This window comes from Marmota marmota, unplaced genomic scaffold (genome assembly GCF_001458135.2).
Source record: "Marmota marmota marmota unplaced genomic scaffold, marMar, whole genome shotgun sequence".
In the NCBI taxonomy this organism is placed as follows: Eukaryota; Metazoa; Chordata; class Mammalia; order Rodentia; family Sciuridae; genus Marmota; species Marmota marmota.
Window position 1 is genome coordinate 21,336,391 of NW_026000005.1, and position 22,290 is coordinate 21,358,680.

A 22,290-nucleotide genomic window follows, 5' to 3' on the forward strand; every position below is an offset into this window, starting at 1 on the left:
CCTGGGCCAGGACGGTTCCGGGACGGTTCCGGGAGCCGGAACTCGGCCGCCCCGCGCTCGGTGTTCGCTCCGATAAGATCAGGTTCTAAGAAGCACCCAGGCACTGAACCCTAGCAATCTGTCTGCAAGCCGCAGGCGAATTGCAGCCTGAAATTACCTGTTCTATGGCTGAATGAGCTGCGGTCAGTCGAAACAGGGATGGTGACGTCAGCTTTCCAACATGGTGGCTGCTGGCCTCCTCTGTGGTCTGACCGGTGTGGAGAACCGAGATGGACCGCTTCCTTCCCCCGTCTCGAACCCAGAATTCAGCCCTGAGTATGGTGCTTGCACGGCTGGCAGAAACTGCAGCGCTGTATCCCTGCGTCGCTATCTCCTTGTTTCCCAGCGCGCGCTGCAGACTCTAGCCATGGGGCGATTTGCTGAATAAGCAGTGTTACCCTCCGTGCGACAAACCTCTCGCGTTTGAGTCCCCGTAGCCGATCCTCGTGCGATGGAAATCCTTCCTCCAGGTTCCGGAGCACCCCACTATTGCTGGAAATTCCTAACAAGATATCCTTTAGCCGTCCTGACTTGTCATACTCCCACACAGTGAAGCAGCACACGGGGGCAATGCACTCCCCTCGCCGCCATCTTCCTTCTCGATCCCCCAGATTATTTTCAATCTGCAGTTGTTTTAACAGATACAGAACCTACAAATACAGAGGTCCAACTGTGTATTCTAAACTACAATAATTAAAATTATGCAGCACAGGGCTGGGGATATAGCTTAGTTGGTAGAATGCTTCCCTCACATGCCCTGGGTTCAATCCTCAGCACCAAAACCAAAAACAACAAAAAAAAGGCCAGCACAATATAAGAAAAGACAGATCAAAGAAACATGGTTTTGAAAAGTCCAGAACAGTTAAAGATCCAAGTATCACTAAAATATATAATCATGGTGGATTAAGGAGATAAATGAAAAAGAAACATACAAGAACTAGAAGAAAAGATACGTGGATTCTTTGTAACTTTTAGGCTGGAAAGTCTGTCTAACACTCAAATCAGAATCCATGAGAAAAGATAGGAAGTGTCCGTGGTGCCCCATATATCCAAGTATGTTCTAGGGATCCCCAGTTCTGAGACACCTTAATAGATGTTTCATTGAAACAGTTATGGAAAAATCAATATGGGCAGAACAAAACCAAATTCGATTCTTTATTATAGATTCTTTCAGTATTTTAAAAATGTCAGTGTATACTGTGACCTTCTAAGAACAATTAAGAAGCATTTTCTAAACATATTTGACCAAAAAACTTTTCTTGGGGGAGAGTAGGGTAGAATTTTACAGAAAGAGGCTCTAAGCAAAACTCTTTGGAAAATACTGAACATCATAAAAATCTTTTTAAGTTCAAAACTTCAGGGCTAGGGATGTAGGTCAGTGGTAGAGCACTTGCCTAGCATACATGAGACTGTGGGTTCAATCCTCAGCACCACAAAAATAAACAAACAAGTAAATAAATCTTCAAAGACATTATAAAGCAAATGAAAATAACTGGTGAGATGTATATGTAAGTATTTCAAGAAAAAAGTAGGCAATTTAGGGAAAGCACAAAAGAAATAGAAAATACTATGAAAACTCACTTGCATAAGTAAAGAAATTCAAGTGTGATAACGTCTTTAACTTATCACATAGGCTAAAATGTGAAGATAAAAACAAAAACATCCAAAAACAACAACAACACAAAACCCAGTTTGGTGTGGATGTGCCAAAGTGACATGAGAGCTAACTGAAAGATTCTTCAAAGGACAAATCTGCAAACATTTGAAAAACAAAGTAAAGTAATATCAAATTATAACCCAAATAATAAAACACCTATGAGTCCATACTGATATAAATAAATGGTTCAAGTTAATAAATAAAAGAGGAGAAATAAATCTCAAACATGTAGAATTCCAACCGGATCTCAAGGAGGTAGATCATAGCTCCCAATTCCTTGTGTGTAGTGACATTCATCCTGAAGTACAGAATGGAAAAGGGAAAGAGTAACTTTCCAGTAGAGAAACCTGACAAATGCTACCCCAGCCAGGTGGTCAAGGTCCACATCAAAGGACATAAGTCATGTCCACAATAGGTATCCTGAATATAATGTGAAGATGGCTCCTCCCCAAATTCATGATCCCAAACCAATCATAAGAAAAACAGAAAGATCCCAAGAGAGGAGCATCCTACAAAATACTTGACCAGTACTCCTCGAAACTGCCAAGATCATCAAAAACAAGGAAAATCTGGGAACTATCATAGCCAATAGTGGCTGAAGGACACATGACAACTGAATGGGATCCTGGACAATAAAAAGGACCATTAGGTACAAACTAAAGAAATCTTAATCAACTCTGGGCTTTAGCAAGTAATAACTTATCAATGTTGGTTCACTGTTTTCCTAAGTTTTCTGAAAAAGTGAAACTGTTCTTAAAAAAAAAAAAAGAAATCTAAAAATACAAAAAATAGAAACAAAACCCAGCTCAGTGTTAGCAAGGAATTGATGGAATGGCCACTCTCATGCCATCATTGTGTGATCACTTAGTGAATTCAAGTCAATGAAAACATGGGCACTGAATACCCTTTGACTCAGCAATTCCATATCTACCTAAGGAAATAATAATTAAGGTTGTATGAGAAGATGAATCTTTAAATATGATCATTATTGTATTTTTATAGTAGTCCAAAGGTAGAAACAATTTACACACGTTTGGAATTGGCTGAACAATTTAGTATGTTTACATGATGAAATATTAGGCCATTATTAAACATCATACAACACAATAAGGAATGATAAGAGAAAATGTTAAATGGAGAAAGATCAGATTACTGACAATATGATATAAATCCTGCTCTGTAAAAATCACATTTATAGTTGGTTGTGGTGGTGCAGGCCTATAATCCCAACTACTCTTGAGGCTGAGGTAGGAGGATCACAAGTTCGAGGCCAGCCTGGGCAACATAGCAAGAACCTGTCTCAAAATAGAAAGTAGAAAGGGCTGTGGCTGTAGCTCAGTGGTAGAGCACCGTAGGGATCAATCCCCAGGACCCCACAAACCAAAGCAACCCAACATATTTATACCTGCATTAAAATCTCTGTTCTTTTTCTTTTTCCTTTCTTCTTCTTTTTTTTTTTAATCTCTGTTCTGGGCACTTGGCTTACATCACAAACAAAACAATGAATAAGGGGAGAGTAGGAGGATGAAGGGGGAGAGAGAGAGAGAATGGTGAAGCCTGGGCAGATCAGGCAACACTTGCCTGATCAGGAGGCTGTTGTAAAAGTCTGGCTGGTTTTTGAATGAAGAAGTGACTTGTTTTGACTTTGGTTTTTAAAATGTGCCCCCAGCTACTCTGTTCGGTATAGATAGATGGAGTACAAGTATTTAAGCAGGGAGATGGTTAGGAGACCACTACAAGAAGTCAGATGAGAAGTAAGAATATCTTAAATGCACAAAAGGGAAATAAAAGAAACAATGCACATCAAACTATTATGAGGGCCGGGCATGGTGGCACATGCCTATAATTCCAGCAATTTAGGAGACTAAGGCAGCAGAATCACAGGTTCAAGGCCAGCCTCAGCAATTTAGCAAGGTCCTAAGAAACTTAGTAAGACTGTCTCAAAAAATAGAAAGGATGCTGGGGATACAGCTCAGCTGGTAGCATGCTTGCCTCACATGTACAAAGCCCTGGGTTCAATCCCCAGCACCCCTATAAAGAGGGGGTTGATTTCTCTGTGCTTCTATTTTCTTCAGTTTTTTTCTATAATGAACATACATCGCTTTAGTAGATATAGTGTTGTTAAAATATATGAATCATATATATGATATATACTTTACATATATATAAAACTTTTTGTTTGGAGAATATTTTTATGTACTTATATGTATATTTTTTTTTATTTGGAGATAATTGTAGATCCATATGCTAGAATATATTTTGTTAGAGAACTCCTTTTCTTAAGCCTTCTTTTTCTATTGCTGCTTTGAACCATGTCAATAAGTGAGTGCCATACTTCCCATCCCCTTTTCTAGGATAAATGGACAACTAGTGGCTTTAAAAGTCATCAGCATGAATGCAGAGGAAGGAGTCCCATTCACAGCAATTCGGGAAGGTAAGAACCAGAAAAGCAAACCCAAGAGATCTGTTTTGATTCCTGGATTTGGTAAAAGAATGCTTTGAGTTTATCTGTTAAACATCTGGTTTTTTATATTTATGAAAGAAATATTACCATTACAATTTTGTTCTTGATGCCAGTTTTCTAAGAAAACTTATACTACTATTTCATTATTTATTCTTGAGGACGTTAAGATTCAAAACTGTTATATCACTTGACCAAAACTTTGACCTCAAACAGTGTTTCTGAATACGTTCCAAGTGTTTGGCCTCATGCTGGTTGTGAAAACTGCATCTATACAACACCGAAAAAATTCATATGAAATTTAAAAAAAAAAATCATCCAAATTATTAGTGGGAAATTTGCCTAAATGTAGCAAATGTTTCTTTCCTCATAGTTGAAAAACTCTTTTGGGAAGGCATATACTTTAAGAGTTGTGTCTGTATTTCCTTTGTACCCTGGTTGGTATAGCAAATGAGGAAGGATGGACTTGGGTTTGCATTGTAGGTCTACCATTACCAGTGGTGTGGTGTTGGGTAGATTGCCCAAGACTTAGTTTATTGTAGAGAGAGGATAATAATAGTCCATGTTTCACAAGTTGCTATGAGGATTAAACAAGAATATATATACAAGGCACTTATCACAGAGTCTGTTTTCAGACTTCAGTAAATGTTGGCTCTTATTATTCCATTCTTGCTCCTTTCTTTGGATAATTTCTTGTTGAGCATAGAGATAACTAATAATTTACACCATAAAAATTGAAAAGCCAGGCTGAGGTAGGAGGATCACAAGTTTGAGGTCAACCTGGGCAACTTACCAAGACCCTGTCTCAAAATAAAAAATAAAAACGACTGAGGATATGGCTCAGCAGTAAAGCACTTGGCTAGACTGGGTGAGGTACTGGGGTGGACCCTCAGTACTACAAAAAGAAAAAAGAAAGAAAGAACAGCCAATAGAGTGAATAAATCATTAAAAATACAATGTATCAACTTTTTTACATGGGCCATTTAAAATGAAATTGAGATTACTGTCCATTTTAGCAAAAAACAAAAGAAATGCCTTTCCCTGGCTTTACTTTCTCTCCCTTTTATCTTCTCTTTTTACTGAGCACATATTATGTGCAAAGCATATTGCTGAGTGTTCTGAAGGATGAGAAAGCTCCAGTCTCTTTTCTATGTGGTTTTCCATGTGGAGCAGATAATTCATGGAACAAGTGTGTAAAAGATATTGTAAACCAAGACAAGAACCAGTGGTCTCATTATGGCTAATGGAGTCAGTAGATGCTGAGCTTAGGATGGGTTTATGCAATCAGGCATGGAAAAAGCAATTCAGCAAATGAGTTTATAACTGAATTTAATGCCATTTTCAAAGTCTTTCAGAGCCTCTGGGGAATACATCACTTTAAATTTAAGTGGAAGGGCCAAATGGCTGTCAGCTTAGCCAGGGACCCATCCTGGTAGGATCAGGTGCATTCTGGGGAATGCATGGTTTTAAGTGTGTAATACCATGGAAGCTGCATTTACTGATGTACTTATTAGTGGTCCCTGTGAAAGATGATCATGTTTGGAAGAAATGTGTGGATAGGATAAAGAGTATTTCTGAATAGAATAGAAATCACCAGGTCACTCTCCTTCAGGGATGGGATCCAGGTCCATGTTCACTTCATTCTCCAGTTGTGGCCTTTGTGAGCTTGATTGTGTAAGGCCAGTGTTGCTGCTTAGCTTTTGCCCACAGCCACGTTTTTCAGGTTGACATTTGAGGCTAACAGTGAAATCTTTTTGCTGGATTTGCTAACAGATGGTTCTCAGCATGGTTCAGAAAAGCTGGATCTGTCTTGTTCCGTGTGCTAGATGCTTCTTTCATTGCACTTTTACCAACGAGCTGCCTCCCGGTCACAGGTGCTTACAATTACATTTAGTATTGAACTGAGGACATTCTTGGTTGGTTTTATGAACTTCCCTTACTGAAAGGTTTGCAATGTATAATAATAAAAACCACAAAAGGATTTTTGACACTTTGGAGGTTGTTAGGCTTCCAGTTTCCAACAACGAATGTTTCTTTTTCCATCAATATAAAAACTTGGAGTCCTTGTCAGAGAGGCCCTCTCCCTTCAAGATGTGAGGCCTCATTTAAGAACTTTGGCACTGTCCCATTTCTCCCGAAAGAACTTGAAGGATGTGCGCCCAGGGAGACAGGAGGTTAACTGAGTAGGGCTGGAAGGCAAAATAAGAACAGCTGGAGTTCATTAGTTAAAATCCAGGGTCACTAGCTAAAAAGGCAACCAAAAGCCAAGTGCAGAAAAACCAAGTGAGTACCACAGCCTGCTTTAAAAAGCCTTGAAGCAGGAATTACTTCTGAGCAGTTTGGCTGCTCTGATGGCAAAGCAGCCAGAGACGAATTGAGGAGGATTTTGCTACATGAACAGTCTCTCTGTATGTTATAGGGAGAATACACGTGGCAGTTTATTAGTCTGGTCAAGTACAATACTATTTGTTTTTATTTGATCTTGACATATAATATTATGAAATTAGCAAAAGTATAAACAGCACTAAGGAAAACGTCTTAATTCAAGTTCCAGGTCCTTTTTATACCTCTTTCAATCTTCTTAACAACCTTTAGAGATAGGTGTTATGATTGCACTGTAAGACACAAACGAAATCTCTCTGATTCAAAAATCCACAACTTCCTATGCATTCATTCTACAAATATTTATTGAGTACCTGCTGTGGCCAAGCACTCTGCTGACTGCTAGGTACACAGCACTGCACATGTTTCTTACATTATTTTGCTAATTAAAAAGATCAGAAGCTTTTGCAAAAACTTAGAAAATCTTTCACAATTGGCTCAAAATTATATTTCAAATGTTTCTTCTCATATCTAGAAGAAAATATGTTTGTGTTTTTATATCAGGATGAAGAGTCTTCATTTTATTCAACTCTTCATCAATATCTTAGTAATATACCTTATTTTAAATATCTTTGTACAAATGTTCAACTTTTGGTTTAAACCTAGGACCTTCGATTATTACCAGTATTTTCTTAGGAAGCAATCGTATAATTAACCTTTTCTAAGAACCAGGCATACAAGGTGGCCCCTCTCCATAATCAATTTTTTAAACCCCTTCATGAACTCTTGGTAGTAAAAAGTGTTATTTTTGTTGTAAAGATGAAAGAATCTGAGTCTCAGAGAGGTTAGGTGACTTGTCCAAGGTCACAGAGCTAGTAATAAGAGTTATTAGGTATTAGAATCCATATCTATTCTATTTACAATTTTTTCTACTTTATTATATAAATTTGGAAATGCTTGGTCTAAGCATTTCTTTTTTAACAAGATTAAAAGTGAAAATAGAAATCTGTTTTTATGATGTTCTCTGTATAAACATTAAGGAAAATGCGGAAGAAACATTTTTAAAGAAAATAATATTGTATATTTAGCAATTCTGATTCTATCATCGATTCTACAACACCAGTAATTGCATTCTCTAAATTGGAAAGTTTCAGCTAAGGATCTTTTAAGACCATTTGCTTTTAGGAAAATTACAGAGTAATTATTTCCAATCCATACAAGAGAAAAGTAAGCCAAAAAATAGTCCAAGGAGCCTTACTGAGGTCATGGGATGAGACAAAGGAGGGGTGTGATTCGAATCTCAGAGTTGTTCCTGGTGTGGTGGAGCATACCTGTAATCCCAGCTACCTGGGGAGCTGAGGCAGGAGGATAGCAAGTTCAAGGCCAGCCTGGGCAATTTAGCAAGACCCTGTCTTAAAATAAAAACATTGATAAATAGTCTGCAGTGGAATGCAAGCAAATCACATCACACACAGCAAATTCACATGTGCATGGTTAGATCTTTATAAAACAAAATGAAGGTATGTGATGGAAATTATAATTCCAGAAAAATCAGATGATAACCTCCTCCTCCTCCACCTCCCCTCCTCTTCCTCTTCTTCCTCCTCCTCCTCCTTCTCTTCCTCCTGCTCCTCCTCCTCTTCCTCCTGCTCCTCCTCTTCCTCCTCCTCCTTCTCTTGTCCTTCTTCTTCTTCTTCTTCTCCTTCTCCTTCTTCTTGCATCAGGGATGGAACCCAGGGACATATAACCACTGAGCCCCATCTCCAGCCCTGTTAGTTATTATTTTTTTATTTTGAGATAGGGTTTTATTAAATTGCTTAGGGCATCACTAAATTGCTTAGGCTGGCCTCAAACTTGCAATCCTCCTACCTCACTCAGCCTTTTGAGTTACTGGGATTACAGATATGCGCCACCGTACTCGCCCAGAGGATAACTTCATATCTGACATTTGTCTTAATGTTTATCTAGATTGTATCTTTTATTGGAATGTATAACTTGACTCATTGACCTGATCCATGTCAGAGAAAATGGGACTATAACTGCAACCCCACTTTTTTTTTTCTTTTTTTGTAGTGCTAGGGATCAAATTCAGAGCCTCATGCCTGCTAGGTCAGAGCTTTACCACTGAACTACACCCCAGCACACCGACTCTTTTTTATTCAATGTCTAGTGGGAGTTGAGGTGGGTTGCCTTATTGACTCCTACATAAACTCATTACAAGTGGCCTGCTCTTTATTAATTCTCAGTACTTATTGACCACCACATTCAAGGCCTGTGTTAGTGCTGGAGATGGGAAAATAGGGATGGATTCAATCCATACTCAAGGATCCCACAGTCTGGAGAGGACTCTGACCTGCAGGCACTCACCACGACTTGGGGAGACAGCCTTGCTCTCCCTTGTCATCATCTTCCATATTTTCTTCACATCTCCAGGACAAGGAAGAGACATTGTGACCCATTGCACTTGAAAAGCATTACTTTTCCTAAAACTTCATTAAGACACAAAATCCAATGAAATGGACAAAACCAAGATATTAAATATTCTCTTATCATTGTGAGATGAAAGTGATAATTGTCTGAATTTTGAAATAGCTCACATTATCATATTACTATCTAGATTTGTAGATATCTTATGAACAGAATCAAAATCAACCATGCATGATTTTTCCTGATCTTTGGGATTGTGTTTCTTTTTTCATGTTTCTTCTGATTTTCTGGATGTTTTCATGATCAAGCCAAGTAGATACGTACAAAATTCTTACAACAATACCTGGGATGGCCTAAATACTCAATGAGTGTTAGCTATTATCATTGACATCATTTATAAAATTACTTCATTTGTTTTTTTCTTTTGCAGTGCTGGTGGTTGAACCAGGGCCTTATGCATGGCAGGCAAGTTCTCTACCACCGAGTTACACCCCCATCACTGAAATTACTTTAGAAGCACCATATAGCTCAGTGGTACAGCATGTGCTTACCATGTGGGAGGCCCTGGGTTTGATTCTCAGCTCCACATTAAAATAAATAAATAAATAAACCCCATTGTGACTTGTCTGGAGCTTTAAGCACCCTGCACCCCATTTATTTGTGTGTCTTTTTGTTGAAGAAAAACAAAAAATAATGTCAGGCACAGTGGCACAAGCCTGTAATCCTAGCTACTGGAGATACTGAGGCAGAAGGATCACAAGTTAGAGGCCAGCCTCAGCAACTAAGTGAGAATAGTGTCAAAATTTAAAAATAAATAAAGATAAAGGGATGGGGAATGTAGCTCAGAAGTAGAGCACCCCTGGGTTCAATCCCCAGTTACATAGATAGATAGATAGATAGATAGATAGATAGATAATACTTGAAATATGATTATGAAAACAGCAATTTTACCAGAATCAGAATGCTGATTTTAGGATCTGTCTCCCTTTTTCTCAGTTGACTTTTTCATCCTCAATATGTTTAGTCTGCAGAACAGGCATTACATCCTACTGCAAAGATTATAAGATGTCCTTGAAATTTGAAGAAAGACTGTTTTTCCCTGGGTTTGAGACTCTCATATTTGAAGCTAAAGACATTTTTGGTCCTGTAGTGCATACACTCAACCACATACCAATGCCACCACAAGATAAAAGCTTTAAACATTATGGGCTCTTTCATGCAAACTCCCTATAAATTACTCAGTAAAATTCAGTTTCCACATAGCTATTTCAGTAGTCTCAGGCATTAAAAAAGCACTAGTAGGGGCTGGGTTGTGGCTCAGAGGTAGAGAGCTAGCCTAGCAAGTGTGAGGCCCTGGGTTTGATCCTCGGCACCACATAAAAATAAATAAATAAAATAAAGATATTGTGTCTACCTACAACTGAAAAATAAATATATTAAAAAATATCCGTAATAGACATGGCCGTAAAGCAGAACATTTGGGAGGGAGAAGACTAAAGAAACAAGGAATAAAAGGATCTGAATCAGAAACACTCTCTACCAGCCAACAATGGGTGGAATTTATTGATAACATGAATATACCAGATGTTGTTCTGTGTACCCTAGACACAGCAATAAGCAAAAAAGATAGAAGTCCCTATTGTTGATGAATATTATATTCACAAGGATCAAGGCAGACAGTAAATGTATGTGTGCATGTATATACACGTGTGCATGTATGTATTTTGTGTCTGGTGCTGGTAAGTGCTATGGGAAAGAATGAAGCAGGGTCCAGGGATAGAGGCCTACTGGGGTGGGATGGGGTAGAGAGCTGCTTTTTCATCTACAGTGGCCAAAGAAGCCCAGACCTAATGTGTATCATCTGGCCAAAATCCTAAAGGAAGTGTGCAGAGAGCTGAGGAAAGAGAGTGGCAAGTAAAAGGACTGCAAACCTGAGACTTCAGAGAAGAATTGTGTTTGCAAGTTCCCCAGGAACAGGTAGGGGGCCAATGTGGCTAAAGCCCAGCAAGCCAGGGTGGCAGTGTGAGGAGATGCCCAGGAGTGATGGGCATGGTTGGATGAGCAGAGGTGGGGCTGGCCAGAGCAGGAACTTCGGATTTTATTGAGTGAGATGAAAGGTCACTGCAGGGTGTGGATCCCTCTCCAGTGAAGGATCCCAGTGGTTAGCTGTGGAAGAGATGGTAGGATCAGGGGGACCAGTTAGGAGGCATTTACAGCAGTTCTGCCAGGGTAGGATGGTGACTTGGCTCAGGAAGAGTGCAGAGGACCAGGCCCGTGAGGGCTTCTGGAATGTCTTGAAAGTCTTGCCAACAGATTTGCTGATGGATTGGGTGAGGGTGTGGGGAAAAAAAGAGAAGAGAGAAGTAGCCATTTGCCAGAGCAGCGAACCTTCATAAAATGAATGAATGGCTTAAAAATATTTCTGCAAAAAAAGCTGTGCCCTGTAAGGGCTGGGGATGTGGCTCAGTGGTGGGGCGCTCGCCTAGCACATGCGTGGCCCTGGGTTCGATCCTCAGCACCACATAAATATAAATAAGTAAAATAAAGGTATTGTGTCCAACCACAACTAAAAAATAAAAGAAAAGAAACTGTGACCTGTAGATAAAACTAATCAGACAAATATAAATCAAAACAGAGAAATGGCAGAGTTCCTAATAAGTAAAATAATCAAGAAAATTACATGAAATAAAGATTTATATTCACTGTTGTTAGTAGTCTCATCCAAGTAGATATCATTCCTTGAGCTTTTTAGCAAATGATAGTTTGAAGTCATCATGATTAATAAAACATACGATCATGATTTTTAAAATAAGCATAAGGGGTTTTAGTAATATAATTAAGACTAAAATTGTATTAAAAATCTTAATATTCTTAGCAATGTCAGCTTTACCATGTCCTTTTAAAAATTTTTTTTTAAGGGATCAGGTCCAGGGCTTAGTACATGCTAGGCAAGAACACTGGGTGCTAGGGATCAAGTCCTGGGTTTTGTGCATGCTAGGCAAGAGCACTGGAGCACTGAGCCACACTCCTAGCCCCTAATATCTAATTTTGATACATACTTTGTAGTGTGTGTGTGTGTGTGTGTGTGTGTGTGTGTGCGATTGTATGTGTATAAGAGGGGAAAATTATGAAACAATTTATAAGTAAAAATATACATAAAATACAAGCATTCTCAGTAAATGGTCAGAAGTCATGGTTATAAATACAGAAAGTGTTGAAAACTCTTGCAGAAACATACCAAAAGCAAGACTTTAAGACTGGGTGTGGGGGTTTAATAGGTTCAGTGTGAAAGGGGCATAGAGAAGCAGATTTGAGGACATTAATTTGAATTTGCCTTTGAGTAATGCTTTCCAAGCGTTCTGCAAAAGGGAGTGGAGTCCATCCTCGCATCAATCCTGTGGAGTAAAGTCAGGAAAGCTGATAGGACTTTTCACTGGGAGTGGCTGCATGGAGACTTGGGTTGAGATACTCTCCAGAGATACTCAGATAGAAAGTGACAGGGCCAGGATTCATGTAGGGCTTCTGGCTCCACAGACAGTTCTCCCTTAAGACACTCAATAAATATGCTTGATAAATTAAGTGCTTACTCTGGCTGAGTGTTAATAGGTGGTGTGGCGGGGCATCCAAAAGAGAGAGAAAGTCATCTCTCTATTCCCATGTAGTCTTTGGTCTGGAACTTGAGAAATGAAACAGATGCCTGTGGAACTTACTGATTACATTTATAAAACAGTGCATTTGTAAAAGCAAAATACTGAATTTAGTCCAAAAAGACTTTGGGAGCAAACAGTATAAATTAGAGCATAATAGGATTTTGAACTCCTTTGGTGGTAAGAGGGTCCCAGTTCCAACCAACTTAATAAAGAAGGAAATGCACTAGCCCACAGATCTGATAATTAAAGGTTTGCAGGGTACAAACAGTGATGGTGGGAAGCCACGTATCTCCATCACTCAACATTGGTTTTCTCTGCCTTAGTTTTATTCCTAGGCCTGCTTTCACCAGGTGTTGGTAATTTGGTACCAGCAATTCCTGGCTAAATCCCACAAATTCATTTCTCACGGTAGAAAAGAAAGCACCTCTTTCCTGATGGTACCACCAAAGTAGGGCTCTCCCAGGCCTGGGTTTTGTGCCTGTATCTGAACCAATCATCCATCACTGGGGCTGATCTCTGGTTGGGTTGTATGCCCACATTGAATGGAAGTGAAGTCAGCCACAACAGAAGGGCATGGACTAAGTCAGAAGAGGGTTGAAACAGAGAAAAACAGAGGTGTCCCCATTAGAAGGGAGAATGGCTGTCAGAGGGCTGTAATAAGGATTCATTATAACTGGATAAGATTCATGCAGGAAATAACTTTGTTCCCCAATTTGAGTACTTAAGTTTGTTTGCTTGTTTTTAATCTTAGGGAATTCTATACTAGGAGGGAGTTGGTGCAAGAGATTTGTGAAATGCAGTTGTATCTACAGAACTTTTATACTGACATTTCTTTTCTTTCCTCCTTCTCTCTCTCCTCAATGATGGGGGTTGAATCCAGGGTCTCACACATGCTAGGCAAGTGCTCTACCACTGAGCTGCATCCCAACCCTCTTTTAAGTATTTTTTTTAAATATTTATTTATTTTTTAGGTGTAGATGGACACAACACAATGCCTTTATTTTTATGTGGTGCTGGTAGTCGAACCTGGGTCCCACCCGTGCTAGGCGAGCGCTCTACCGATGAGCCACAATCCCAGCCTTCTTTTAAATCTTGAAGACACTATTTATTAATTCAGGAATGCCCTGAGCTGAGACTTATCATCTCCTTATGGTGGCTTTTCTGGTTTTTGCTCTCCTGAAGACAGGGTCTTCCTATCTCTAGAGCCCTCAATGATAGCCTTTCAACTCTGTTCCCAGCCACTCCTGGCCTTTGTGATTACTTCTCCCTTTTAAAGGGCTGCCTTTAGCCATCTAAGAGCAACCTGTGATTGAAGAGTCAAGAAACTCATCGGCCCTTCCCCTCTCTTCCCCTGACTTCCCAAGTCGGCTCTCTCTTTTCAAGTTTGCATTTTTTGTCTTTCCACAGTGGTATGCAACATTCCCTAAGAAAGCCTTTCCACTCTCTAATATGCCTCAACAAATCTTCGCCCTATGCTTCCCAGTTATAATCACCTCCACTGACCCTGTTGACCACTAGCAGGACTTTGCATTTTGGAACCCGTCCTACGTTGCAAAGTCCTGCTCTAGAAGGCAGACAATCTATTTCCTGCTCTCCCAGCGGCCTTTATCTCTCCAGGCCCCTACTCCTATTGCAGTGGAGCAGGGATGATGAGATTCCCAGAGGAGAGCATTCACAAAGTGCTCTGAGTGCTTTGATGAAATTGATGAGGTAAACAGAAACAGATTTTGCAACCATTCTAGCCTGTAAGAATGATAAGTTGTATATATGCAGTGATTTTACCATTTAAAAAATAATGGACTTTGTCATTTTAAGTATTCTTTCCAGAGAGATTTATTTCTTGCTGTAAGAAAACAGAATGCTTGATTTGAAACGTTTAAAAAAATAAATACGGCTTGATAGCTTTTAAAACAGGACTTTCGTTATCAGTGATTGATTTAATATTTTGTTTAATCTTTCAGCTTCTCTCCTGAAGGGCTTGAAACATGCCAATATTGTGCTTCTGCATGACATAATTCAAACCAAAGAGACCCTGACATTCGTTTTTGAATACATGGTGAGTTCTCCAGCATTTTACAACACATGAAGGAGAGGCCTGGTGCTTGTATAATGAATCTGTTAATATTTTATGGCATGGTAAAACTTTCATTACAATGTGGAAGGGAGCATGGAAATTTCCATTATATTGTGATTTGTGAAGCCTTAATGTTCCTGTATCCATCTTTAGTCCAGCTTCTTTGTCCACTCTTTTTATTTTTTATTTTTTTGATACTAGGGATTGAGCCCAGGGTTGCTGTACCACTGAGCCACACCCTAGCCCTTTTTATTTTTAATTTTGAGACAGGGTCTCTCTAAATTTCTAAATCTGGCCTCAAACTTGCAATCCTCTTGCCTTAGCCTCCCAAGTTGCTGTGATTTCAGGGATGTGCCACCACACTTGGCTTCCTTGTCCACTATTTTTGCTGTCTCTTTTCCTGTCTCCACCAATAATAAACTAGGATTTTGAATTTGCCTTCTACATAAAATTTTGCCCTTTAAAAACAACCTATTTTTAATCACTAGTTGAGCAGAACCCAACATTTATTTCATTGATAACCAAGATATGTCACAAATATTTTAAAATTATATGTAAGCTTATTAAAGAACAACTCATTTTGTACTTTTAAAGAAAAAAAGATTCAAATGAGCAGAAAGAAATCACAAGGCGCGTGTACTTGCCTTACCTCCAAGGATCCTTGGAGGATGAAAAATTCCTGTGTTGTGTTCAGTGCCAGTCATTCATAATGAGCATCTCCATTTGTGCCAAGAAAAAGGCTTCCTTCTATAAGCAGCCTGTTAGAAAGACACATTGTGGTTGACCTTAATAGTGTAGTCTCAGAAAACCTGGTTATATTCCTTTAACACCTTGGTCTCAAAATCCTTAACTTCATCATTCGTCCTTCATGGTCAGGTCTGTGGTCTGCTTTAGGACAACATCCCAGCACCCCTGACTTCACTCTTGTCTTCTCTTCCTCTGCTGCTCCATTCAGCACACAGACCTGGCCCAGTATATGTCTCAGCATCCAGGAGGGCTTCATCCTCACAACGTCAGGGTGAGTACTGCAAAGGTCAGGCTTTCCTGTCCACAGCAGATTTTTTTTTTTTTTTGGTCCTGGGATTCACCACTGAGCTACATCCCCAGCCCTATTTTGTATTTTATTTAGAGCCAGGGTCTCACTGAGTTGCTTAGCGCCTCACCTTTGCTGAGGCTGGCTTTGAACTCGCAATCCTCCTGCCTCAGCTTCCCAAGCCGCTGGGTTACAGGCATGCACCACCATAGTCCAGCTACAACAGAAGAATTTGGAAACAGATTTACATCACATAGCCAAGTACCATGACACCAAATAAGAGATGGTCCTCACTGATATTTTAGAGAAATATCAAATAAATAAATAAATAAATAAATAAATAAATAGTTGTCCCTTGAGAACTGGAGCAATATCTAGCTATTTTCTGGGTAATGTAACTCTGTCAGTCATCAACATCATGTCAAGTTGTCCTCAGAAATATAAACTAATTAAAAAGGATTATATTAAAAGAAAAGAAATAAAGGTAGGTCTTCATAAAATAAATGCCTTTTTCATGGGAGACTACTGTGGCCCATGATAAAATTTGCATTGCTTGTTCTAGTGGATCCTATTATACATATGGGACTAAATTCCATTTTCTCAGTCATTAGAATAGAAATAATAGTAAATGCTTAACTAGCAGTAATTCTACATTATAAATTTTAGAAGTCATTTATATTTCATACTTTCTACTCCCTAAGGTTTTATTGGCATTAATTAATTGATCAACTCTTAGAATAACCATATGAGATTTGTATAGGATATATTTATTCATTGAACTAATATTTATGTATTCATTTATTCATTCACTCAAGAAATACTGAGTACTCAGCGTTATATTAAGTTCTATAGTTTTAATAACAAGTTATGTTTCTTATTTTCAATGAGCCTAAAGTGAAATAAGATACATGGACTCAACTAGGCAGTTTGAAGTGCAGTACTAAGAACTATATATACGTTAACTAAGAATATTATGGGAATACATGGTGAGTGGACCTAACCTAGTCTTGGGTCTGGTAGGGAAGATTGAGGATAAAACCTGTAGAGTGGGAAAAAAAAATTAACATAACTATGGATGATGAGATAACAAACTAACCAGGGAAACCAAGAAGGAATGTCTAGTCTGTTGAGGACTCTGCTAAGGATGAAGTCCATTAACTCATCTGCATGACGATGGGATTTATTTTTTTATGTCAGTGTTTAGCAATTTGAATGGAGGACAATTGGAGAAAGTAAACATTTGGACTGATCCAGAGTTAGTTTTACCAGACCCGTGAAAAGAAAAGCCAGGTAAGCAAGAGGAGATGAGGAGATTGCTAAAGTGATGGTCAGCAGCTTCTAGACAGTGTCTAAACTGAAGATAGGAAGTGAAGCTAAGCAGTTGCTCAGTAGAGGATAGAAGGGCCAAGGAACTGGAGCGTTGATTAAACAGAAGACCAGGCAGAAGAAAGATAACGGAGAAGGACAGGTTTTCAGGTCTGAGTGACTTACATAACCAGACACTGTCCAAAATGATGACAATGATAAAAAGATACAGGCATGATTCCTGACCTTCAGGACCTTGCACCTAAAAACAGCAGATAAGATATATACACTGGTGTTACCGTGGGACATTTGTGAATTATGCCAAGTAAGAAATGAGACCTGGTACTGTAGACTTGCAAAGAAGACTTCTGGAAAAGTTTCAAGCTTTAAAAGATGCACTGCATTCGAAGAGGCTGGAATAGCACAAGATGGTCCTGGGGGAGGGAATGCTCTCAGAAAAGGCACAGAGTGGGAAGTCAAGGATGTGCTTAAGGAAGAGGGACCCTGAGTTCTGCCCTGTTAGGGCTAGAAGCACTACAGTGTTTTTCAGTCTACAGGTTCTTACCAATGAGTGGGTCATAAAATCAATTTGGTGATTAGCAACCAGCATTTTAAAAACAAAATAAAATGAATGAGAAGCGAATAGAAAACATTATAATGCATTTCACTTAGAGCAAATATTATTTTGTGCAACTTTTGTTCTGGTTGTAACCATACTTATATTTATGTATGGAGATAAATGCTGGATGTGTATGTATTTCTTACTGTGGATTGCAGTCAACAAAGCTTCAAGGCACAGGGCTGGTCTGACTTCCTTATTTTGCATACAAGGGATCCAGAATTTGAGAGGACCACTATAATGCCTGAGTTCATGGAACCAGACTTACTGTTACTAAAAGTGACACCTGGTTAAGATTCTTTTCTATAAGTGCCATACTGCATTTTTTGTTATGTTGGCCTGAAATACAGAGAATATTAGTGAAGCAGGGTATACAGTCTAGGGAAATAGATCAGGTGGCTGAGAGCCTTATTTTCTCAGAGGTATGGACTTTATTCCTTAGTATAGGCATTACAGGGGTTTGAGTTCAGAGAGAATGACACAATCAGAAGGAAATGTTTAGGACTGTGATCTGTGGGATGGATGAAAAGGAAACAGAGGCTAGAGTCAGAGATTCCAGTTAGGAGTTATCTAGGATGTGGTCTAGTCTAGCACTTCTCAAACTCTATTGGCAGACAAGTTACCAGGGGATCTGATTCAGTATGTCTAAAGTTAAGCCTGAGTTTCTGCATTTCTGACATAATCCAAAGTGATACAGATGCTGCTGGTGAAGGACCAAACATTGGGTGGCATGGATATAGGTAAAAAGTCATAAAGCCTAAATTATGGTAGTGATGGTAAGAATGGAAAGAACTGTGAAAAACAACAATAAAGAAGAGTTTACTTTTGGCTTGAGGGCTAACTGGGCACAAGGAAGGAAAGGATGGGGCTGTTCAAAATCATTTTGAACTTGATTGACAAGGAGAATTATAGCTTTATTAATAGAAATAGGAGAAGTTGGTTTGGGGAGGGAGAAGAGTCCTGTGAAGACATGTCCAGTTGAGATGGGATACCCAAAGGGAATGAGCAGCAGGCAATTGAGGAGGATCTTGGTGCTCAGGAGGGAGCTGTGAGCTGGAGATGTAGATCTGATGGTAGTTAACTCATGAATTTTGGAGTAAAAGACAGGAGAGTAGGCAGACATGGTGGCGCATGCCTGTAATCCCAGCAGGTCAGGAGGCTGAGACAGGAGGATTGCAGGTTCAAAGCCAGCCTCAGCAACAGTGAAGCACTAAGCAATTCAGTGAGACCCTATCTCTAAATAATATCAAATAGGGCTGGGGATGTGGCTCAGTGGTCAAGTGCCCCTGAGTTCAATCTCCAGTACAAAAAAAAAAAGGAGAGTAGATAACCAAAAGTGCATCAAGAGAAGAGGATTGAGGATGGAACTTTCAGTTTAAGGATGAGAAGAGGGACAGGATAGCAAGTGACAAAAGGGAGCAGCTTTCAGGAATGTACACAACCTGAGAAATACTTTGTCATGGAAGTCAAGAGGGGCATGGTGGAGAGTATCACCAATACAAGAAATACAGTTAAAAAATCATCCTCTTCGGAGGTCCTGGAGTTGGGGCTGCAATTGTTTGAGGGGATGTGACATCAGTGGTCAGGGGACTGAGAGAAACTACTAATGTTCCTGTGGAACTGCATTTGAATTTTATAAAAACGTAATGGATAGAGAGGAGAAAACCTATAGTGGCGGTGAAGACCCTGATGCCATCTATGTCACATTGATATCTTCTGATGGTCATGAATATGTTGTAAAAAGAGAACGTACACTAAGATGGCCCAAGTCAGTCTGCCAGAAATGAAACCATTGAGGTCAGTTTTAGAGAGATCCTTCACATGTGCTATCAAAAGTGTACACAGCTCCACTGAGATTCCTGAATTCCCAATTGCACCTGAAATTGCACTGGAACTGCTGATGGCTGGAACTTCCCAGATGGTAAAATAAAATAAATTATAATGAAAGAATTATCCTCTTGGCTTCAAGGGCTTTGTAGATCTGTGAGGGATACACTAATAAGCAGAGGAACTTATTGGGGGTATATGGAGGCAAAAAGGAAAAAGTAATCCAATCAAAGCAGGTGGGAGTGGGGATGATTTCCCCAGGATGGAGGCACTAGTGAAAATGTCAGAATGCCAGAGAAGGCATGGAACAGGCCTGAGACCAAAGCTAATTCAGTAAGGCTGGAGTTTAAAGTAAGCAGACTTAGGGATGGGTAAAGATGAGATAATGAGGAGGAGCCTGTGTCATTCTGTGCCACATGAGGACCCATTAAATGGTTTTAAACAAGAAAGGAGTAAACTCAGATATTCTTTTTGTAAAGCTCATGATGATAACAAGTGTGGTGATTGAAAGGAGGGAAATACTCTTTAAAAATATTGTATTATCCAGACCCAACATCCTCCTTGATTTATCCTACCTGTGCCACCCCCAACTCCCACTCACACCGTATGTAGGCTTCTCTTCCTCTGCTCATTCCCTAAGTGCTGGTGCCTACCAGGTCTCAGCCTTGACCGTGAGGCTAATCAGCACAACGGTGGTGCCATGTGAGGTGATGGTGGAGGGAAGTGGCTCCATATGTGATCAGCTACCTACCCAGCATTGACAGGAAAAGGAAGTGTTGGAAAGAACTGTTCTGGCTTTGAGTATTAAGGGAGATGGTGGTGCCATTTGCTGAGATAAAGGAATAGGAAGACAATGGATATTGAAGGTACTGTGAATGATGTTTGGACCTGCTGAGTGAGGAGATGATGGGATGTCCAGGTGAACATCAGGCCATGTGAGTCTAAAGGCCAGGAAAGAGATCAGAGTTGGAGATAAAGGTTTCAAATGGTCAGAATATGGGTGTTCCCTGAAGTCCTGTCTATGGGTAAGGTGGTGAAGGGAGAGTATATAGACCCATAAGAGAGGAAGGTCAAGGACAGAGCCCTAAGGTACATCAGCATATTAGAGATTAGTAGAAGTGGAACCTATGAAAAGAACAGCCAGAAAGTCAGGAGGAAAATGAGGAGATTGGGGAACCAGGAAGAGAGAGAGAGTATTACAAATGAAAACATGGTCAACAATGCCAACGCTGCAGAGATAAGAAATGAAAGGAATCTATTGGATTTCATGGCAAAAGGCATTGGTGATCATGGCCTTTTGTAGAAAACCTCTTTCTAGGCCTCACCGTCAAAGCCTTTATATAAGGGAATGAAATTCACATTTTAAAGGACAGTTTCATGTGATGGCGAGATCCATCATGTAACCATGGAGTCCGTAGCCACAGTAGACCTGAGAAGCAGATCGGGGATGCTGGGGAGATTGACTAGACTCACTCTCCTGGGCACTGATGTCCTGAGGCAACAGCTGTGATTCAGATGACCACGTCTTCAGTGTGATAGACAGGGAACAGGAACTGACTAGATGACAGTGAAGAGAGGTAGAAGAAGACTAGCTGAACGCATGAAAATCTAAGAGATACCTAAAATTAAGGGTAGAGAAGTAATGCTTCTGTTGTTTGTTTGTTTGTTTTTGAGGTACTGGGGGTGGAACTCAGGGTCCCTCTACCACTGAATTATATTTGTAGTTCTTTTTTAAATTTTATTTTGAGACTGGGTCTTGCTAAGTTGACCAGGCTGACCTGGAATTTGCAATCTTCCTGCCTCAGCCTCTCAAGTAGCTAGGATTACAGGTGAATGCCACCATACCTAGAAAAAGTAATGGTTTTGAAGTGATATTGGGAAGGGAGAGGTAGCATATCCTACCTTTAGTGATCAAAATTATGAGGAAGTTGTAGAAAAACTAGCATATTAAAAAAAGAAAAGAAAAAATTCAATAATAAATCTAAAAAAATGAAAAGTAAAGAAAAACTAGCATCTACTAGAGAATAATGCAAGGAAGCAGTGAACTCACATCTCATTGAAGGAAAGGAGGCAGAAAAAAAATCATTAGAGCTTAGTCTTTGGAGTGTTTGCAACCAGGATTGAGGAGTAAAGAGTAAAGAATGAAATGGTTCGGAAAAGAAAAGAGCAACAGATACTGGGTTCGGTGACAGGAAAAGCAGAGCCATATGGAGATGAGGTTATAGGAGAGAAGGCAATAGTTAGAGACTTACATATTGAAAAGTGACCAAGAAAAACAGGGTGGAATCCTAGTGATTTGCCTTTGTTAGTCAGCTTTGTGTCACTGTAACAAAGCACCTGGGACAATCAATTCAGAGGAGGAAAGATTTTTGGCTCAGGGTTTCAGTCCATGGTCACTTGCCTTTGGGGTTTTTGTGTTGTTGTTTTGGCCAGGGAGCCTGTGGTAATGCAGAACATCATAGTGGAAGAATGTGGTGGAAGAGGCTTCTCACTTCATGGAAACAGGGAAAAGAGAGAGAAAGAGAAATCTAGAACAAAATATACCCTTCCAGGTCATGCCCCCAGTGACACACTTCCCCCAAGTAGCCCCCCACCTCCCATAGTTTCCACTACCTCCCAGTAGTCCATTCAATTATGAGCCCATCCAATTAATCCATTAATCCATGGATAAGATCAGAGCCCTTGTAATCCAATCACTTCCCGAAAGCCCCACATCTGAACATCACTGTATTAGGGACTAGCCTTCAATACATGAAGCTTTGGGCCACTCTCCATGTCAAAACATGATAGCTGCTGGGCACTGTGGTGCATTCCTGTAACCCCAGAGGCTCAAGAGGCTGAGGCAGGAGGATCATGGGTTCAAAGCCAGCCTCAGC

General features: G+C 39.9%; 1 protein-coding gene and 1 pseudogene across 1 annotated transcript in view; both read left to right on the forward strand.

Moving 5' to 3' along the window:
• Cdk15 (cyclin dependent kinase 15) overlaps positions 1 to 22,290 on the forward strand; it is a 95,742-nt gene that overhangs the window by 7,548 nt on the left and 65,904 nt on the right. Inside the window, exons 4-6 of the mRNA XM_015481270.2 lie at positions 4,051 to 4,130; positions 14,518 to 14,612; positions 15,586 to 15,648. Coding sequence (XP_015336756.1) covers positions 4,051 to 4,130; positions 14,518 to 14,612; positions 15,586 to 15,648 — 238 coding nt within the window. The remainder of the gene's footprint in view (positions 1 to 4,050; positions 4,131 to 14,517; positions 14,613 to 15,585; positions 15,649 to 22,290) is intronic.
• On the forward strand, positions 19,234 to 19,517 carry LOC125618333 (annotated as a pseudogene).